This window comes from Rhineura floridana, chromosome 2, assembly GCF_030035675.1.
Source record: "Rhineura floridana isolate rRhiFlo1 chromosome 2, rRhiFlo1.hap2, whole genome shotgun sequence".
Taxonomy (NCBI): Eukaryota; Metazoa; Chordata; class Lepidosauria; order Squamata; family Rhineuridae; genus Rhineura; species Rhineura floridana.
In genome coordinates, this window is record NC_084481.1 from 113591635 (window position 1) to 113611389 (window position 19755).

Sequence of the window (19755 nt, forward strand, 5' to 3'; positions counted from 1 at the left end):
AGTGACTCTATTGGAGAAAGCCAATCAGATGGTTTTAAAATTAGATGGTTGGTGGCAGGTGTAGATAAGCTTGTTAGCTACTGGGTACCTTTATATGCACTAGGTAACAACAAAGATAAGAGTGGCCTTTTTAATCATACTAGTGTTAAATACTAGGGAGAGCTTTTAATCTAAATCAATTGTTTTGGATTTTGTTCATCTGTACTTTTAGGGTTTATCCCTGTTTTATTGGATTGACTGTCTACATTTTTTCCTCTATATCTATATCTAGCTAACCTATCTATACACACTGTGTTCTGTATATTGTAATGGCCATTGGCTACAAACAATAAAAACCGACTGATATTAGAGTCCCTTAGTCATGTGCTAATTACAGGAACCAGGAAAGCAGTGGCAGCCGGTAGGGTGGGACGGCGCTGTTTACACGGCATTCCAACGCCACGGTCAGAGAAGGGGAAGGGCGAGGCAGCCGGCGCAGTGGCAGAGACAATCTGGCTCTTCTGCCACTGTGCCTATGCCCCTCCTCCTCCTTCCTAACCAGCGGCAATCCCAGTATTTGGAAGCCAAGTGAGCAGTACAGGTAAGTGACTGCTACTGCAGGAAGTCCTCACATAGTAGATAGGGCCTAGAAATGCTAAGATCCCCAGCAAAGGTTGTGCTCATGGGATGAGACAGATGCAAGGAATGGGCTACATTCTTGCAACCATGCCTGATGACATTAGGCAAAATTAGGCATACAGACAAAAACTCGCTTGAAGGAGGAAAATGTAGAACCTTTTTCTTTTCTTCTCTTTCTTTTAGCAAGGTGTCTCTGTCCACTAGCTTGACCACAGTTGGGAGTCCTAGGAAAAAAACATTGAAAGGACTAAATCATATATGTCACTACTTTTATATATTTAGCCCAATGATATACAGCAGGGATAGGGAACCTCTAGATGCTGCTGAACTCCATTCTCATCAGACCCAGCCAGCATAGCCAATGGTAAGGATGATGAGAGATGTAATCTAGCACTATCTAGAGAGCCACAAGTTCTCCACTCCTGGTATACATAATGAGGGAGAAACAGTAGCACTTATAAATGCCTAACTTTGGCAGGGTTGTGCCCACTGTTAAGCAGTCATTTAAAATATACATCACATTAATTTACCTAAACTTTCCCTGCTGCGCAATCCCAGGAAAAAGAAGTGTCAAGAGTTTGAGAAACCTATGGTTTCTTGCTATTATCATTTGCTGTTGTTACTATTCTACATCCCAATCTTCACCATATTTACTTGGAAGAAAATCCTATTGAAATCTGACTACTATATATATGTGTTTAGCATTGCATCCTTAAGTGTCCAAGGAGCTTGAGAAACCTTCTCATTCATTTCACAACAGCACTTGGAGGCACATCATCAGTGTTCCACTTTATAAATGGGAAACAGAAGCTAGTATGTGCCAACTTGCCAACGCAACACTGGAGACGAACTGAATTTACAACTCAATTACCCTCATGATCTTCAAACCGAACTCCATGCTCAGGAAGAACATCATCTCGAAGAGAATCACAGAGCTGCAGAACTTCAAATACTACAATGACAAAGAACAAAATTGAACAGCTAATACTAACTTCAGTGAAATTTCTCTTTTATTAGTCAGGTGGACATTTTACGAGAATGAAAGACCACCTTTTAAAATGCCAAACAGCTGTAACCGCTATTCTACTACTTCTTCAGTCCTAAACACGGATATTAGGGAGTAAGCCCCTTTGAACACAGTAGGACTTACAGTGATACCTCAGTTAACCAATCCTCCAGAAAAGAAGCTCCTTTCACCAAAGTCTTTTTTTTGGGGGGGTGCATACTCTGACAGTCATAATGTGTCTCCTTATCTACTGGATTGCGGTTGCTTCAGGCAACTCTCTCATGCATGGCTGGAATGGCACTTCTTGCCAGGTGGTGCAGACACCTCCACAGTAAACAGTGCTTCTGGTGCCCTGGGTGCACAGGGTGGTGATGGTGGATGCCCCTTGCCTGCCTGCGTGAGTGTGTGGAGAGGAGAACTGTGCTCAAAGCTTTAGATTGCTATAGCAGGATGCTACATGAGAAAAGAAAAAAGACAAGGCAGGCATCCCTGGATGCATTTGGGAAGAAGCCTTCAAGTGATCTATATGCAAGGTTTACCTGCTCTGGCTGTTTCATTTCAGACATGCATATTAATAGTGCTGAATAAAGCTTGCTGAAATATGTTGAGCTACTCTTCTTTTTTGTGGTGTAGGAACCTATCCCTATTCTTTCCATGTGATTCCTACCTCTGGTACCAAAGTTTGTTAAAGAAGTAATGTCCAGCAATGCATGTACTTTATTAACTGAGGTATTACTGTATTTCTAAGTAAAAACACATAGGATTATAAGCATTGAAGTAAAAGCCATCAATCAATGGAAAAAGGTTCAGGTGAACTGGGCCTTTAACGAGTTCTCTCCCATTCCCCAAATATGGGTGGGTCTCTCTTTTGATAGAACTATCAGCATGGTCTACAGAGATTTAAAGTCTGATTGATTGCCCCCAGCCTGGGTATCTTCATCCTCAGCAGTTGAATAACAGCTAGAGAGTTCAATCAAAATATTAGAATCCTTTAAAAAAACATGCTGAAAAGTACTGACAGGAACAAATGAAGAAAAGCTGGACGTGTTCGGCGATGCAGGTATTCCCTGCAGTTGCTCGGCACTGATGCCTCCCTGAGTCATACATATTCACCAGTCTAAAACTATGAATAATTAAACTTTAGTAGCAAGGAAGAAAAAATCCTTCTGGGAAGAGGAGAATGGGAGATGTGCGTGTTAAAAACATTATTGGGGAGGGGAAAGAGTTTTATCCAAGGTGTGATACTTTCTGAAGAGTTAATATTGTGGCATCATGAAGTACTTCCGGACTGACATAGGCCAACAGTGTGTTTTCAGAGGGACACCAGATACAGAAGCTTTCAGTGATAATGGCAACAATCCAGAGAAGACCATGTGCCAAATCCAGCTGAAACAGAGAGGGTTTTTATATCTCTCAGTACAGCAGCCTCCTTCCTCCTACTGCTCTGCCACACACTTTTAAACCGCAAGGGTTTTTCCACCCTCAAAATTTTCAAGTGGTGCAATGCAGCAGAAATATATCAAAACAGATTTTTTTAAAAAAGCACCACCTTGATGCCATGAACACCATTCTTGCATGTACATAAATGTGCTTGATTTATTGCCAACATATATATGAGGAAGATGAAGTTAGATTTCTGTAGGCACATTACATGGAAGCCACGACTTTTGCTCAAGTGAGCTGACAGTATGTTTGGGAGTTAAACTTGTGATTTGAAATTCCTTCTCAAAGGAAGGAGCTGAAAAGACATTCCCTGGCAAGGTTTCATTTGGAACTCTTTTCAACGTACAGCTATCAATGTTTTTTTGAGAGGGTAATTTTATTTCATTGTGTGCTATCACTAGAACATTCAAAGGGAAAAACGGCCCTCTGCTAAGAAAGGCCAGTGTTGCTCTCAGGGTTTCTGGTGCCTGCTCTTCTTGTACAAGGAATAAAAGGGATTTTGTCTGCATAACATTTTAACATCCCATAATTAAGGACCTCCTGGTCAAAAAGCAAGAGAGCTTGGTCAACAATGTTTGAATTAGTACTTTGTGGTAACTAATTCTCTTGAGGGGGAAAAAGCTTCTCACATATAAACAACGAGGCTCTGCAATGACTACAAACGAGGAGGTTGCACTGCCTCAACTCAGAGTTTTATAGGAAGTTGTAATGCATGCTGTTTAGTGCCCTTTGCCTTTTGAGGAGGTTCACTTGCCCTTCAGCCATATAAATATGCAGTGCTGCAACAGACCACAAACTCCCATGTGCCAAGGTAAGTACTAGCTCCTCAAACACTATCAAATAAAGCCAGTGGTAAGGGAACACATGGCTTCTCTTTTTCTTCTTCACAAATATGCCTCTAGAGGAGTAAAACTGAGGGAAGACAACTCTTGACACACAGCGGTGAGATTATTGCTATGCAGTTAAGAGAAATAAGAAATTCTACATATTTTTCAAAATGAAAGAATAAACATTATGGGAATTTTTCTGACAAAACACACAATTGATTTTAGCAGGTATCACTATAGTCTGACACAGAAAGCTTACAATAAAAATATACGCCAAAATCTAGTTTAATCTGTTTAAGGCAAGGAAAATGCATATGTAAGGAAATTCATTTGATTCACGTACATACACACTCAACTCAGGGCCTGCTTTGCTGTCTGAGGTGGAGCAGCAAATGGCACACCGCCACCACCCCGGCTCCAAGTCAAGGTACAAAGTACCTAAGGCTGTCAAGATTTTGGGCACCTAAAGTGGAAAAACCCACAAGTGCCTCTTTCCTGGTAGTAAAAATACGATAATAAATAAATAACAATTTGCTGCCCTGTCATGACATCCAAAATCAGCTGTTAGGCAAGGTGGCTGCCTCAGTCTGCTTCATGGTAGGGCTGGTCCAGACTCACACACAAGTAAAGCTTGAGGTAAAACAGACTGCACTCCCAGAAACCTCCCTAGCTTTTGGCTGTAAAAGGTCTGAAGAACACATGGGTCTTCTTCAGCAAATGAATCAACAAGTGGTATCAAAAGAACAAATAAAGCACAACATTTTGTAAAAAGACTATATATTTACATAGATTTCTATTTGTAATAAGCACAAAAACTTCACCTTTCTTTTCTCTGGCAATCTGCCTTACACCTTCTCTGAACTCAGACAAAATTTGGAGGTACGGCATTACTGTAGATTCAAGCTGCAGAACAAAATATTTTACCAATTAGTTGAGATTCAACTCACTCCTTTCTACAGTTACATCACTCCCTATATACTGCACATGGGTTTCTGAAGAGTGGTCAGAATATGGTAGCGAAGGAGACCCTGTTCAGACTCAACAAGTCCTATAGTGCAGATGGGATAGGTGAGAAAGGCCCATCAGTCCCAAGTGCTCAAATGCAGAGAGGATGGGACACTGCTTTAACATTTCATCCTTGGTCTTATTCCACTGCTTCCTGGAAAAGACAGCTTTTACAAGACAGTATATCACTATGAAAGCTCCTCTTGATTGCAAATGAGTCTCACTGACAGTTGTCAATGGATGCGAAGCACTGCTTATCATAGGTTGAAGAGACTAGAGAAATCTGGATTTCATGCCTGATGTCACAGTGCCCTCTTGATACCTCCTAGCGTACACAAAGAGTGTATTGGTTTTGTTGCTGCTGTCCCTATTCAGCACCTGCAGTTGTTGTAACCGGGTACTTCCAATGAAGTTTTTTTCTTAAGTTAATAAAAACTGGCCTCCCCATGACCATACCGCAGGGTAATTGTCCTTATCACAAGAGTGGAAACCAAAACTAGTCTCTCTTGCAAAATTCTGTTGGAAAGCAAAGGAACATATGAAGCTGCCTTTTACTGAATCAGACCATTGATCCATCCAGTCAGCTCTACTCTGGCTGGCAGTGGCTTTCAGGTAGGAATCCCAGCTCTATCTGGATTTGCTGAGGATTGAACTTGGGATCTTTTGCATGAAAGCATATGCTCCACCACTGAGCTATGACCATTCCCCGTTATGCTCTCAAATCCAAATTAAAATCCTGTTCTCTCACCCAAATACAACTGGAGTAATTCTGTGAATTCAGTTCATTGTATGTGCTGCAGAACTATACATTCATAAGAGCATAAAATCTGGCTTTGCTTCAACATGTAATCTAATCTTTCTAAAAGTCACGAATTGAGTTAAGATAGTTCAATGTTTCCTTCAACTTACATTTAAGTTTTGACCATTTCCTCCAACTGGGAATCCAATAGCCTCATCATTTTCTATAGCACCAAAGACCTATGCAAGGGAAGCACAAGACAAGTTGAACATGCACACACCAGCAGGGATTTTAACACTGATGGAAATTTCAGCCAAAAGGCTGTGCACAAAACTTAAGTCACCCTGCTCATTTTCAAGCTTAAAGAAGGCAAATTTCAATTCAGTACTAAGTAAATTGAAAATATAACACAGATCAGGAGTGCTGATACTATGGCTCACGTCACCCTTTTCCTCAAAAATATAGGTAATGAATCGGTGTCCTGTTCTTAAAGCATTGATACAACAGCGTCATCAATTCCTCTGATTTTCAAAATGCTGGAAGACTATTCCCATCCATATGTTTCAGGAAACTAAGCTTATAACCTTATGTATATGTGTATGTATGTATATGCGAGTATGATGTGAGTGTATACATTGCACTTACTTCTAAATAAGCTCAGGTAAGACTTAGCTAAGCTTGAAGCTTAGTTATTGAGTCATATGAGTCTATCTGCAGAATCTGAAGTGGCACAATCCAGACAAAGGTTTACAACCTCAGTGGGAGGTAGACCCAGGAGAACGTTTACACTTACTGGACTTTGATATGTGAGTTTACTGGGCTTTCATTCTCTGCAATTAAGACATTACTGGGTAGAGGTAGCATTGTTCACAGTATGACATCCTGGGAAGTGCACGGTACTATAACATTTCTACAATCTTTGCACAGCAGTGCTTGATCATTTTTATCCACACCCAAGGTAGAACAGAACTTTTAAAACAAATTCAAGTACTATAAAGAGTTTCCTACTGCATAAAGCAAAGACTCTCACACATTCTACCCCAGGTCCACTTGAGAGGGCTTAAAGTTACTGAGGCCCAGCAATTGCAAAATGGTGGTGCAGGAGCAGAACCAGCTACAAAATGTCAGTGGATGGAGGCAGAGTTTAGCACAATCAGCTGGCAATTCCTGACAATTTTCTATTGATAGGTAATGCCTCTTTGAAAATTGCTAAATTCTTTGCCACAATTATTTTCTTGTGGCAGGGAGTTCCAAAGTTCAGTTTCCCTCAAGCTAAGTACAGACACATTTATATACCGCCCCATAGCCAAAGCTCTCTGGGCGGTTTACAAAAATTAAAAACAAGTATACAATTTAAAAATACCATTCAAAGTTTAAAAGCATGAAGCAACAGACTCGTTATGAAGCATCATGACTCATCCCTCACATTTTAAGCAGAATATGCTGAGCTAGATGGCTCCCATCACATGCCTCTCAGTGCATTTTTACTGGACCAGGTGCGGGTGAGTGCATGTGTGAAATGGCAACCAGGTATAGCACCAGCAGCACTGGGCCTTTCCACTTTTCCTCTCCCTCAGTCCATCCTTCCTTTTACCTCCCTCCTTCCTGGTTTTTGTCCTCCTTCATATTCAGGCAGCTATTCTCTCTGTCCTTTATTAGTTTTCTTTCTTCAGTCTCTTCCCTTTCCTCCCTCCAACTTTCCATGCTATAAACCTTGCTCTCTAACGATCTCCCACTCCCACACATGCCTGTGCACTGGTGTCAATCCAATCAAAAGTCCCAGGTGATGATCTGAAAGCACATGAGACCATCAGCTTCCTAAAGCTAAGGAGGTCTGGGTCTGCCCAGTTCCTCCATGCATGATTGCCAGGGGACCAAATGTACATTGCCAGGAGTTCCTTGACAGAAAAAGGCGGCATATAAATGTAAGAGAAACCCCCCCAAATAATACTAAATGAAGTACTAAACTACAGCATGGCCAGGGAGCAGGGTAGGTAAGTGAGGTGGCACTGGGCCACCTGGAGCATTGAAGCCCACTTGGAAGCGGACAGAGGCCCCAGCCCACCATTTTAGAAAAGCTGCATTGCAGTTCTATTTCTAAACCACATGAGCTATGCAAGATTTAAAGCAGGGATGAGGAACCTGTGACTCTCTCGACACTGCTGGAATCCAATCCCAAACATCTCCAGAATGGCTGATGGTCAGAGATGACTGGAAGCGGAGTCCACAACAATATCTAGAAGGCCACAGGTTCCCCGTTACTGATCAAAAGTAACAATGAAAAGGCTGAGACATTCACACACATTTAGAAGAAAAAAACATGCAACAGTTTCAAAGCTTTGCTCAGATTCTCATACCTTGAACATCTGTGTTAGATAAACACTTATATTTTCCAGCAGCATTCTATTTGGTATTTTCCTGGCAGTCTTCTTTGCAGCAATGTAGGAATTACACTGACTGACTAGTGATCGCACTTCTTCCAAGACTGTGCGTGTATCAATGTTGTCACATAGTGCTTCATGGACTGCCACCTTCTTGTCATAAAAACTAGACACAAGGAAAAAAACATAGGACAAAAGTAAACCATTTCAGACAAAGACTCCAGTATTCCATGAATAAAAGGAAGCTAGAAGCATTTCTGTACTTTGCTTGCTATGGAAAAGAGAGAAAGGACAGGCATTGGGGGAGAAAAGCCCTACCACACACTTCGAGGCTGCATTCAGATGTCATGATAAAGAATGGTTTACTATGATGAAAACAAGCCAACCCTCCCTCCAGGCCTGTACACTCCCTCCTGTCTTCTCCCCTGCCAGAGCAGTCACTGGAAGTTCGAGTTTTCAATTAGCTACAGTTGGTCATATCCAATCTGACAAATGCCTAGTTTGCCCATCACATGGAACCATAATTAAAATAACCTATGATTTATTGTGAATGAGTGCACACTGCTGAAATCGTGGGGGCTTCGGTCCTCCCCTGCTCCTGCTACACTGCCGGAAACAAGCCATGATTTGGCTTGACGTGGCTTCCATTCACAGTTTGTTTGGAGGGAAAAACCACGAACTCGGGTTCACAAGACACAAGTCTTGTTTCCTGGCAGTGCAAAAGAAGCAAGGAAGAATGAAGCACCCAGGATTTCAGTAGTATGCATCAGCATACTTCTCATTCACATTTTATTTCATAGCTGTAGCTGTAAGCTATAAATAGCTTATTTTAGCTATGATTCAATGCTGGAGTAACCAATTTATCACTTGCAGGGATAATGGTGCCCATGAAGTGGAACCCCTAGAAGGCAGTCCAGAATCTGAGCTTTCATTTTTGTTTAAAAAAGTATGTCTCTAACCTTCCTAGGAGGAAGGTTATGGAGCAACACGTGTAGGTACCCTCCTAAGTGATTTCTGTGAAATGAGCCAGCCTCGCTGCTCCTGCCTATCAGTGTTTTTAGCCAATGAATGAAGTGATTGTGACTGAAGAGCTGTGACTGATAAGTGAGTTGTTTGGACACCAGGAAATGGGAATCCATGGTGTCCTATTTTCCTCTGCCTCTTAGTGCATTTTTTCGGCTTCTGTCTTTTTTCCTCCTAGTCCTTGAATCTCCATAGTTTGTCCCTTTTTCCTAGCAACCAGTATGCATCTTTCCCAGTTTGCAGGAGCTAAAGACCAGGGTCTCATTAAGAATTCACTGCATAGTTATACTCTGGTTTCTCTTCAGAATGTGTAAATCTTTTTGCCTTTTACTAAAGATTTCTGTGAAGAATTCACCGTATAGTTAACTTGCACTACTATGGCATACATGTCTACTCAGAAGTAAGTCTCTTTGTGTTTAATGAGGTTTACTTGCAGGTAAGTGGGTACAGGATGGCAGACTAGGCTTTGGTTTAGGGTTGGCATAGGGGAAAAAAGGGTCCTTGTGCCTTTATCAGCTACATGGCAGGCAGAAACTCAACAAGCCTTTTCTAGCGTGGAAATACAATTAAGGGAAAAACTTCATGATTACTCTCTAATTTTGGGTTATGCCACACCCCCAATGACACCCATTTTGTGATTGGGGCCCCCAGCACTCTCTCAAAATTTGAGATGTGCCCTCTGGTTCAAAAAGGTTGGCAACCCATGACTTAACGTGACATGTGAACCAGGCCAACCTATAGTTTATTAATTTTAACTACAGTTTTGAAATGACTCTTACCATCGGTTATGAACCTGGCTTGTTTCAACAAAACATAATTAAGATTAACCACAGGTTAGGGTTTGATATAATGCTACCCTGTGCTTAATTGAGATCAGAGGCAAAAACGTCTTAACTCTGGTGCATTTGTATCAGAAGGAAGGAACGCCCCCAGGCTCTTTGTTGTCACAATAAACCATAGCTTATTGTGATGATTGAGCACAGCCAATCTGTGCTGAGGAACTTGAGAAAATATGATCCCATCTCATTTTTTAAATTAAATGTTTATAGTTAAATTACAACAAATATAATGATGATGGGTGATATGCAATGCTAGTCCTGCTCACAGTAAACCCACTGAAGTTAATATACATGATTAACTTGTTCATTAATTTAATTGGTTCTACTCTGAGTAAGACTTAGTTGAATACAACCCAATGTACATTCCAGTAACTAAGAAATGTATTCCAGGTGTCTAGCAAAGATACTGATGATACAAGTTCACTTATTTTACATACCAGATCAGTTTCACAATAGATAATTAGATATGTTATACTACCATAATGTCTGAAATTGGTCTAAAGTTTAGCTTTCTCCCCCAAAGACACATACTTCAAAATGTTGAACTTCCATGTGCCACCTATATGTACCATATGAGTTTCTATTTGCTGAGTACAAAGTGGTAGGAAACGTATTATGAGAAACATTTCAAAGTTGTGGGGAAAAATTGCCATGCAAATCTCTTTCTTTCTTTCTTTCTTTCTTTCTTTCTTTCTTTCTTTCACAACAACCACTTGGGTGGCAAGTTATGGTGATGTCAGATGACTGAATGGTGGGCAACCCTGCCCACCCATCAAAAGTGGCCTGCAGAGTTTGGGGGAAGACCTAGATCTGCTCACTGGCCAGATCTAGTTCTCCAGCCTGCTGCAAGGTGAATCCACTGGAAAAAAAGAAAAGACTAACCACCTGTGTGAAATACTATTCACACAACCTATCATACTATTTGCTATTCTTATATTTACTGTTTATTATTTGCTATGCTTATATTTACATGAAAGAATAAGAATTGTTTAGCAGCAGTCTGAAACACAGCAAGGTTAAGTATCTCACTAGAGGTTCTTTAACCCTTCCTTATACAAACAGCATTATTTCTTATTGGACTCCAACATCAATCAGTTCTCTGGTATTTCATGGTATATGCTGAAAAAGTTAGATTCTGAAGCTAGCATTGGGGGAAGAACACAATCAAATAACTTGTCAAGAAAAAGAAGGATAAGAGATATGCAGAGTATTATGGAGTGAAGCATGAAAACTTACAAAAGAGAAAAAAGTTATCACAGAACAAAAACACAAGAAAAGCAAACCTATAATAATAAAGAGAACAGGATATAATGGTGCTGAAAAACTGAAAACAATTAATTGACATTCTAGAAAGTGTTATGAGAAAAGCATTTTACTTTAACTATCCTGTCAATCAAATCTGTGAATGTAGCACTCTTCTGACTCTTCAGAATGCTGTAAGATTTATTGGCTGCATTCCAAAATAATAGTTTATCACGAAAGATAGAAGCCTGGAGCTGGTGCACCTCCCCACTCCTCCTCTGGTGCAGCAATGAGACGTTCAGAAGCTTTTGCTTGTTTTTTATTAACTGCCGCATGTCATGTTGTCCAAACCAGACAAACTGTGTTTGATCTAAACTATGGCTTGTTTCAAACAAACCAATTGTATACCATCAGTTATGGAAGCTACATTGTTTCAGTTGGCCATAGCTCGTTAACCCAAGTTTAGGGTTTGGATATAGCACTAAACTGTGGTTAATCAAAACCAGATGCAAAAGGAGAAGTCCGAGGCTCACTGTGGTTTGTTCCTATCATAATAAATCACAGTTGATCTTGACATCTGAATACCGTCATTAAAAGCATTCGGATTCACAAAACAGTCAGGTCTTTAAATGGAAAACATGTATCACATAATCCAAGTCTACCTGCAATCCACAAGCCACTAAACCAGATTGGGTGCAGAATTCAGCATCCTGAGAATCTTAGATTCCATTCATTCTTTCAAAAACACATTTCTAACCCCTATTTCTAACCCACAAGATTAAAAAATGTGTGATCAATGCATAATGAAATTGCAGAAGCTAAGAAAGGGCGGAGGAGATTCCCAGTTGTCAGGGGCATGGCTTTGATAGTCTTCATAGCTCCATTTATTTCTGCATGGCAGAATGAAATATGTACAGCAAATACACTGATATAAAGTTGTTTCATGTGCATAATTTATGCAGATTGCAGAATTTAGCTTCTTAGGTGCAGTGTGTGACTGCTGGAAGGGCGGGATATAAATCAAATAAATAAATAAAAATATTCAACTAATTTTTTGCACTAGCACTAGAATTAGTGCTAGCATAATGTGGTTTCTCCCCCTGCACACCCCGTGCCCAAATTTGCTTTGGAAGGTTGGGGGAACCCCTGGGGTGCACAGGGGGGAGGAGAGGGGAGATCATTCTTTTGCACAAGGAAAAATTCCTGCACTGACATAATGATTGCTTTAGTGCTATGTTGAATATAATTCTCTATCTATATTATCTATTTCTGTATTATCTATATTATCACCCCCATTTCTGATGTTTAGCTTATCAGTGCTGTTGATTATGCAGCCAAAATAGCACCAATTGAGCATAAGAGGGAGGCATCAGCAGTCCTGGAGAAGCCATATCAAATATCTTTAGGAAAAAATCCAAAGCAGGGAAAAACTGCAAACACAGTTCCAGGAGGAATGAGCATGCTCAATATGTCACAGAAAGCCATCACTCCACACTGCAACATTTTGTTGCAGGTCCTATTTACATAAATGTAAAAAGAATGTGTGTATAGCCCAAGCATGTGGAGTATACAGCAATCAAACTTTATTTTTCTATCTAATGACTTAGTGTGAGGTTTGTTTTATATTTTTGGATCTTTAAAATTCCATAAGTCGGAATCAACTTGAACGCAGTCCATTTCATTTTTCAAAATTAATTTTAATCACTGTTTGCCATTGGGCAAAACCTGGAGAAGCATGTCATAAAGTGTGCAATAAAGAAAATGACTACCTAATGTAGCAGAAAAACTAAGAATGCAAGGTTAAGTAAAAACAGACTAGGGAATATATCTATTTGTAGAAGGATGAATAGGAAAAACAGTAAGAAAGCATGTGAAAGGATCTGCGCCAAAAGTAGTCTGGTTGCTGTGTAAATTAGGTTAACAAGTAACTGAGATCCAAAGGAAAGTATTGTAGAAATGCAACATTATCAGGACTTTATGTGCACCAAAAGGAAATGCCAGTTTGAAAAATGGGATCCATTACCATGAATATACAAACATCTATTCATGAAGAAGGGAGGGGAAAAAACTGGTTTCTCACTCACCTTTTATTCAGCTCTATCTCCTGGTTTTCCCATTTTTCAAACTGGCCTGTCACATCAGCAGGAGTCCGAAGGATGTCCTTCACATTTAAAAAGAACTCCTAAAAGGGGGAGGGAAAGAGCCCACAATCTGAAGTCTTCCTGTTGCAAAGTACACTGTCCAGTTAGCTATTTAAATACTGATATGAGACTCACTTTCAGCCAAGAACAGGCTCTACCCAGTACATTTCTTGGCCAGTATCTGCCAAGAAAAGCAAGTTTTTTATTACCTGTTGTTAAGCTGCTTTTTGTCTAGGCTGTGACTTAGCATCACAAGAAATGAGACATTAACAAAAAACTATTGATGTTCGCAGTTAATCAAATTCAAGACTCTATATGCAAATCTCAGACAAAAATAGGATAAGAATAACCTACAACTGTTATACATCCCACTTTTTTTTGTTTTTGCATTGTCCATTGAAGTCTCATGGACAACCCACAGGCACATCTTTCCAAGCGAAAGATCTTTTATTTAACTTCTTCCTATTAATACGTTTGCTATTGATTGCTATAGTTTAAAATGATACTCTGTGCAAATATAGGATACATAGCACAGACTTAGTTGACCAAATTGTTTTGAGCAGATGCAGATGACAGAGTTGGTGGGTGGTTGGGATGCTTTTAAAAATGGTTTGCAGGGCCTAGATTTGAAGCCCAGGTCTGACAAGAGATTAGCAAAACAAAAGGCCAACCTGTTAAACCTGAGCCCCAAACAGTTATTTTTTCTGACACGCTTAAAAGCTTAAAGACCTTAATATAACTTACTGATGCTACTCATTCTAAAAACCTTAACATTAGTTATCACTGCTGCTCATACGGAAATTTAACAGGTCTGCTGTCTCAGTTCTGTGACAACAGCTCTAGAAAGCTGTGGGTCCAACTATTTTAGATTCCTGGTAGAAACATATTTGGGAAATGACACACTTAAGGAAAAGTTACCTATCAAATAAGCCAAATAAATCAATACACTTTCACTTGAAAGTTATTATTTTTGTAAATTAAGTCCTCTTTCCAACATAAATCTTCTTCGATTGGTGCAACTACTATATAGGATAGCAGTATAAAAGGTTTTTATAAACACTCCCAATGTAAAGCCCTAAACAAAAAGTTTTCCTACATTTGTATTTTTGCATCCTGCAACCTCTTTTACATTGTTGCTTTCTCTCTTTACCTTCTCTCTTGAGAAGTGTTCAGCTGGCAACAAAAACACAATTTCAGGTTGCAATCCTATACCCACTTACTTGGAAGTAAGACTCATTGGAATCAATGAGACCAACTTTTTGAATAGATATGTATAGGATTACAAATGTACAAGTAATTTGCAAGAGGTGTTAGGCAATGAATTGTATTCAGTTTTCTTCCTCCACTTACTAAAACCTTTTCAATCCAGTGGAGGCTTCTGTGGACAATTTTAACTTATTTCCCCTTCCCTCTGCAGCCCCTGAAAACTGTTCCAGACGAGTGGAAACCCTGCTGGAACAGGGAGATGGCACAGGAAAATGAAAATGGCCTCCCTCCCGTTTTCATTAATGGAAGCCTCTGCTGAAGCAAAGAGCCTTCTGTGACTGCAGGGAGACAGTTGGATATAACCCAAGGTGCCTTTCTCAGCAGTCACTGCTATTGCTTTAGCACCTGGATGAGTTCTCTCTTCACTCAGGGATCAGTGGGATAAACAGAAAGTGCCTATGAATGTGTACAGACTAACTGTGTTAGTTCCAGTGTGTCCCTCACACCCTCCAAAGCATGGCGTGACAATGTACAAAAATTGTTTGTATTAAACATCATAACAAGGCCTCAAAGTGAACATATGTATTGCCATTAATGTAAACTCTGCAATGCTGCCTACAAGTCTCTAAAAAGCAATTGCTAATACTAATGCTAATGATACATGAAGGGGAAAAAATAGGAATCTGTTGCAAGCCAGTTTCATTTCTAACTACCACTTTGAGGAAAGTCTTTCCCAACACTGATAAAGGAAGATATTGTCATTTGAAACAACCGTAGCTGTTTAAAGTGATAGGTTTTCAATTCATACCAGGCTCTTTATCAGGCAAAAGCAGTGTGACAAGAGCATTTTCAAAGAGTTTTCTCATTTGTTGGTTTAAAGCAGCTGTTAACTTTATCCTTGGTTGCCTGAAGAATATCCTGTTGTACCATATAAATGATAGGTAGAAACATGTGCTGGTTTTACAATCTTTACCATGGGGCCTACACAATTTGTGACCCATCACTCATGCATGCTGGTTTACCACATGCTTGGCCTTTCCCCAGTTTTTGCAGATGCAGGAAGACAGCAAAACCACTGAGCCCCTGATTGACCATCATACATAGTTAGTTGTTTGGTAGGACAAGTTGTGTAGGCCTGCCTTATTATTTTGTACCCAAACTATTGCAAAGGAGAGTGTAGAGTTTGCCATCTGACATCTTGTACCATGAGAGAATGAAAAGAAGATGTCGGGGGGGGGAAGAGGCAGGTAGGCGGGCGGGCGGGCAGACATAGGGCTGTTTCCAACCAGAAAGTGGGATGAGGGGGCTCAGGAGAAAAGAGCACCTTCAAAAATATTTTTCCAACACTGAGTGTACAGTTAAGATGGGATTCAAATTCATGTAACGCCCAACACTTTATGCGCTAGATTAGAATAAAGTGGCCTGTTAGCACTGCTTCTATTTAGTTCAATGTTTTGCCAGAAGAAAACACCTGGCTCTTTTCAGCATTACTTTGCAAAATCTATACAGCACAAAAATGTGAAGAGGTGAAGTTAACTTACATTCATGAATTTTTCATACTGAATAGCAGACTCCATGGTGTTGTTGGAATAGTCCAGCGTATCCTTCCAAGAATGCATAAGAAAAGCCAGCCGTAACTGCCGAGCTGTTGAGAGAAATAGAAAAGTATAGCATGGTATCTGACTACTATAGAAAGCACCGTGCCAAAGTCAATATATTTATTATTATTAAATTTATATCTCGCCCTTCCTCCAAAGAAACCTAGGGTGGCAAACAGATCAATACTAAAACCATACAATTAAAAATACAATGGAAATTATCATAACTGCCAAGTTCCCATTTTTACATGAAGAAAACAAATCAGTCAGAATAAGAGCCAACTTCCTTCTACCTAGCTGTTTTAAAAAATAATGAAAAGCGTTTCTTCCCTAATAAAGGTCTTACCTGTGTGTTTTTTAAGTGCATCTTTTATTGTAATAAAGTTTTTCAAAGATTTGGACATTTTACAACCAGCAATTGTTAGGTGCCCAGTGTGTAGAAAATAGGAAACCCAGTGATCGTTTTCAAAGTATGCCTACAAAACCCATGGAAACAAAAAAAATAATGCATGTTTTAATATAAATTACAACTGTATGGAGTGGGGGAGAGAAACAATGTTTCAATCCTCCCCCCACCATCACACTTATGCCTTCAGTATGAATAGAGAAACACAATACTACAGAAGTATGAGTTATCTACCATTACACATATTCCTGGGATTAAAGATCCAGAGTTTCACAAATTCTGGATACCTTGGGCACTTTTTTATTACAGAACTGGAGGCATTCTTCACTTGACAGTCGAATACCGATAAACATTCCCTCTCAAGCAGCAGAGGAAGCTGGAAGGAATTCAGAGGCTACAACGTGGAATTTCTCCCTTGACCTTAATGTGACGAACAGTCACTATGCATGTGTTTTGTAGTATCTTTCTTTCCATATTCGTATATTTTGTTTCTCTCAAGCAGCTACCAGAGCTATGAGCAAACAGCCTCCTTCAACTACAAATTGGCCCAGTTGATATGCTGTGTGCATCTCTTCATCCCCCTTGCCCACTGTCTCAAGGCTCAGGGACAGAACTGTGTTGGGAAGAGTAGAGAAGGGAGCCAATGCTGCACTGAACCTCCCTCCTCTAATGGACACAGAACACCAAACAGGCTGGCTTCATTGTTTGAGCGACACCAGCTCACCTCATGGCAGGCGAGTGCTCCCTAGCAGGCAATTTGGGACTTGTTGCTTCAAACTGCAGCAACGCTTTTCTTAACCTTGGTGGTTAAAGAATGACAGCCTATGCCAAGTAACTGCAACTTCATTACACAGACAGAACTTTCAGCAAGCCACAAAATTACACCTTTGGAGTGAGGAAACCAGTTTCAACACAACTGCACCAGCCAAAGATCACCTGCAGGTATGGAAGCTCCAAAGTGCACACAAAGCACTCCCTTCCCCTCTCCCCTTCCCCAAAGGACAATGAAATAAACAAAGGGCCTTCCCCTTCTCTTCAGGAAGATGCCAGCAACTCTTTATGGACAAACAAAGGAGATGCTGTTTGGAAGTGACAATATTCAGACTTTATAAGCAGCTTCACAAAGGGAAAGCCAAATTAACAAAATAGATAGTCGGGGACAGTACCATACTGCCACTGCTCTGAGGGACAGAGCCTCTAGAATGCAGAATCTTCAAAAGAGCAATATCTTCATATCCTGTTTTATGTTCCTGCTATCATGACCAGAGATAAAACCCTGTGGTCTCTTTTCCTAATCATAGTCGCCTTCCAAATGAAGTTACTTGAGTTGTAGTTGCTACTCACTGTTACTGCCTCCCAATGCTGGGACATCATATCACTGATATTTCTGTTTTGTTTCTTTAATCAAAAAGATGAAAGAGTTTTTCAGCTGTTTTTGGCTAAGATTTTTAAGCAACATGGGCAAGGCAATGTTGTTGCAGGGGTAGTCTGAACATTGTATCCCCTTCTTCACACTCAGAAGAAATCTCAGGCTTGCACTCTTCCTCCCCACAGACCCCAACCATACATCAAAGTGAAGGCTGAAACTGGGAAATTCTGCAAGCAGCATCTCTTTTGATCTCAGAGGATATCGAGCAGCTTAAGGTTGTGCAGCAAGTTCAACATATGAGATCAAGGTGATGCCCCATTATAAGATACACAGGGTCCTTAGGTTCAGAAGTACTTTTCTGTGTGCAATGGGAGAAACACCAGAGCCACTCATGACCTCTCTGCAAGAGCAGAAAAGTATCACCCAAGCAGCTTCCTACAGAAATGTCTAAAAATGCATCCTTTTTGCCACTACAACTCGATAAAATGTAGAATCCATTACATTTTCACTTGACAAAACGTAGAATCGATTCAATCCACTTTGATATATGACCATATTATCAATGATATGGAATATAGATAACTACCAGATTATTTTCAGAAGTCAGACATTTTCTAAAGATAACTGGAACTGGAAAATTTCTATACTACTACTACTACTACTAATAATAATTTAATTTGTGGGTCGCCTATCTGGCCAATGGCCACTCTAGGCGACGTACAATTTAACAACAATACATTACATCATAATAAAATACATCATAAAATACTGATTTAAGCCTACGGTCTTATTGCATGAATAGTGATGTACACAAGTACATCAGCGTAGCCAGCATGGTGCCCTCTGGACGTTGTTGGACTAAAACTCCCATCAACATAGCCAATGGTCAGGGATTATGGAAGTTGTAGTCCAGCAACATCTGCAGGGCAGCATGTTAGCTACCCATGTAATATGCCAGAATTTGTGGTTGCCTTCTGGTTTTGATGGCAAGCACAAACCACATTTTGGCAATCTTGATGCAATAGCTAACTATTATTTGCCTGTGTCAGGAAAGGAATCAGAGTGCAAGGAGGGAATGTACAAGCCCAAGACAGTCAAACAAGCTAATGGAAGGATCACAGTTCATGAATAGATCATCTGCCCGGCATTCATAAGGCTGCAAGTTCAATCCCCGGCATGGCCAGTTAGCGTAGACAATATTGAGCTAAATGGACCAATAGCCTGACTCACTATAAAGCAGTTTTGTATGTTCCTAGGGAGAGAAGCAGTGTGTATGAGGGGAGGAGGAAATGCATAAGCCCTAGTTCAGGCCCAGCCCATTCAGACATCACACCAAGCCATAGTAAAGTGAAGGAAGCAAAATAAAATAGTACATATAAAAAGCATTATTGTTAATTATTTAGAGCTTAAAATTATCTGTAAATATTGCTTAAAATGGTATCAATAGCAAAATTGTTTTTATTTCTAGTCTGTAGATCTGTACATCTCTACATTCTCCTTCAATAGTCAACAGAGCCTATTTAATTAAATGACTTCTTCTCTATTCTTTGAAATGTTAGTTGGAGACACTTCTCCAAGTTATAGCAAGTGAACACAAGAGCTCACTGGCAGGTATTAGAATGTGGTAAGGAATTAGAACATGGGACCACCTACCTCAGACTGTGCCAACTCATTGTCATGGTGAGGAAATCGAAGATCAAAGCCTCCTCCATGTACATCCACAGACTCTCCTAGAATGGCCCCAGCCATCGCAGAACATTCAATATGCCATCCTGGACGGCCCTATTTAGAAAGAAAGTCTGTTAATAATGTTCAGGAATGTTCTCCACAATTAACGAACACAATAATTTTTATTAAGAGTATTTGATAGTATATCAAAAATGCTGCACGGAAGAATGTACACTTTATTACT

General features: G+C 40.1%; 1 protein-coding gene across 2 annotated transcripts in view; it reads right to left on the reverse strand.

Moving 5' to 3' along the window:
* CARS1 (cysteinyl-tRNA synthetase 1) overlaps window positions 1-19755 on the reverse strand; it is a 57611-nt gene that overhangs the window by 5721 nt on the left and 32135 nt on the right. For both annotated transcript variants that reach the window (XM_061610178.1, XM_061610177.1), the window contains 9 exons: window positions 19497-19625; window positions 16415-16544; window positions 16012-16115; window positions 13208-13305; window positions 7996-8185; window positions 5809-5877; window positions 4716-4797; window positions 1490-1570; window positions 775-842 (listed from right to left, as the gene is read on the reverse strand). In XM_061610178.1, the coding sequence (XP_061466162.1) occupies window positions 775-842; window positions 1490-1570; window positions 4716-4797; window positions 5809-5877; window positions 7996-8185; window positions 13208-13305; window positions 16012-16115; window positions 16415-16544; window positions 19497-19625 (951 nt within the window). The remainder of the gene's footprint in view (window positions 1-774; window positions 843-1489; window positions 1571-4715; window positions 4798-5808; window positions 5878-7995; window positions 8186-13207; window positions 13306-16011; window positions 16116-16414; window positions 16545-19496; window positions 19626-19755) is intronic.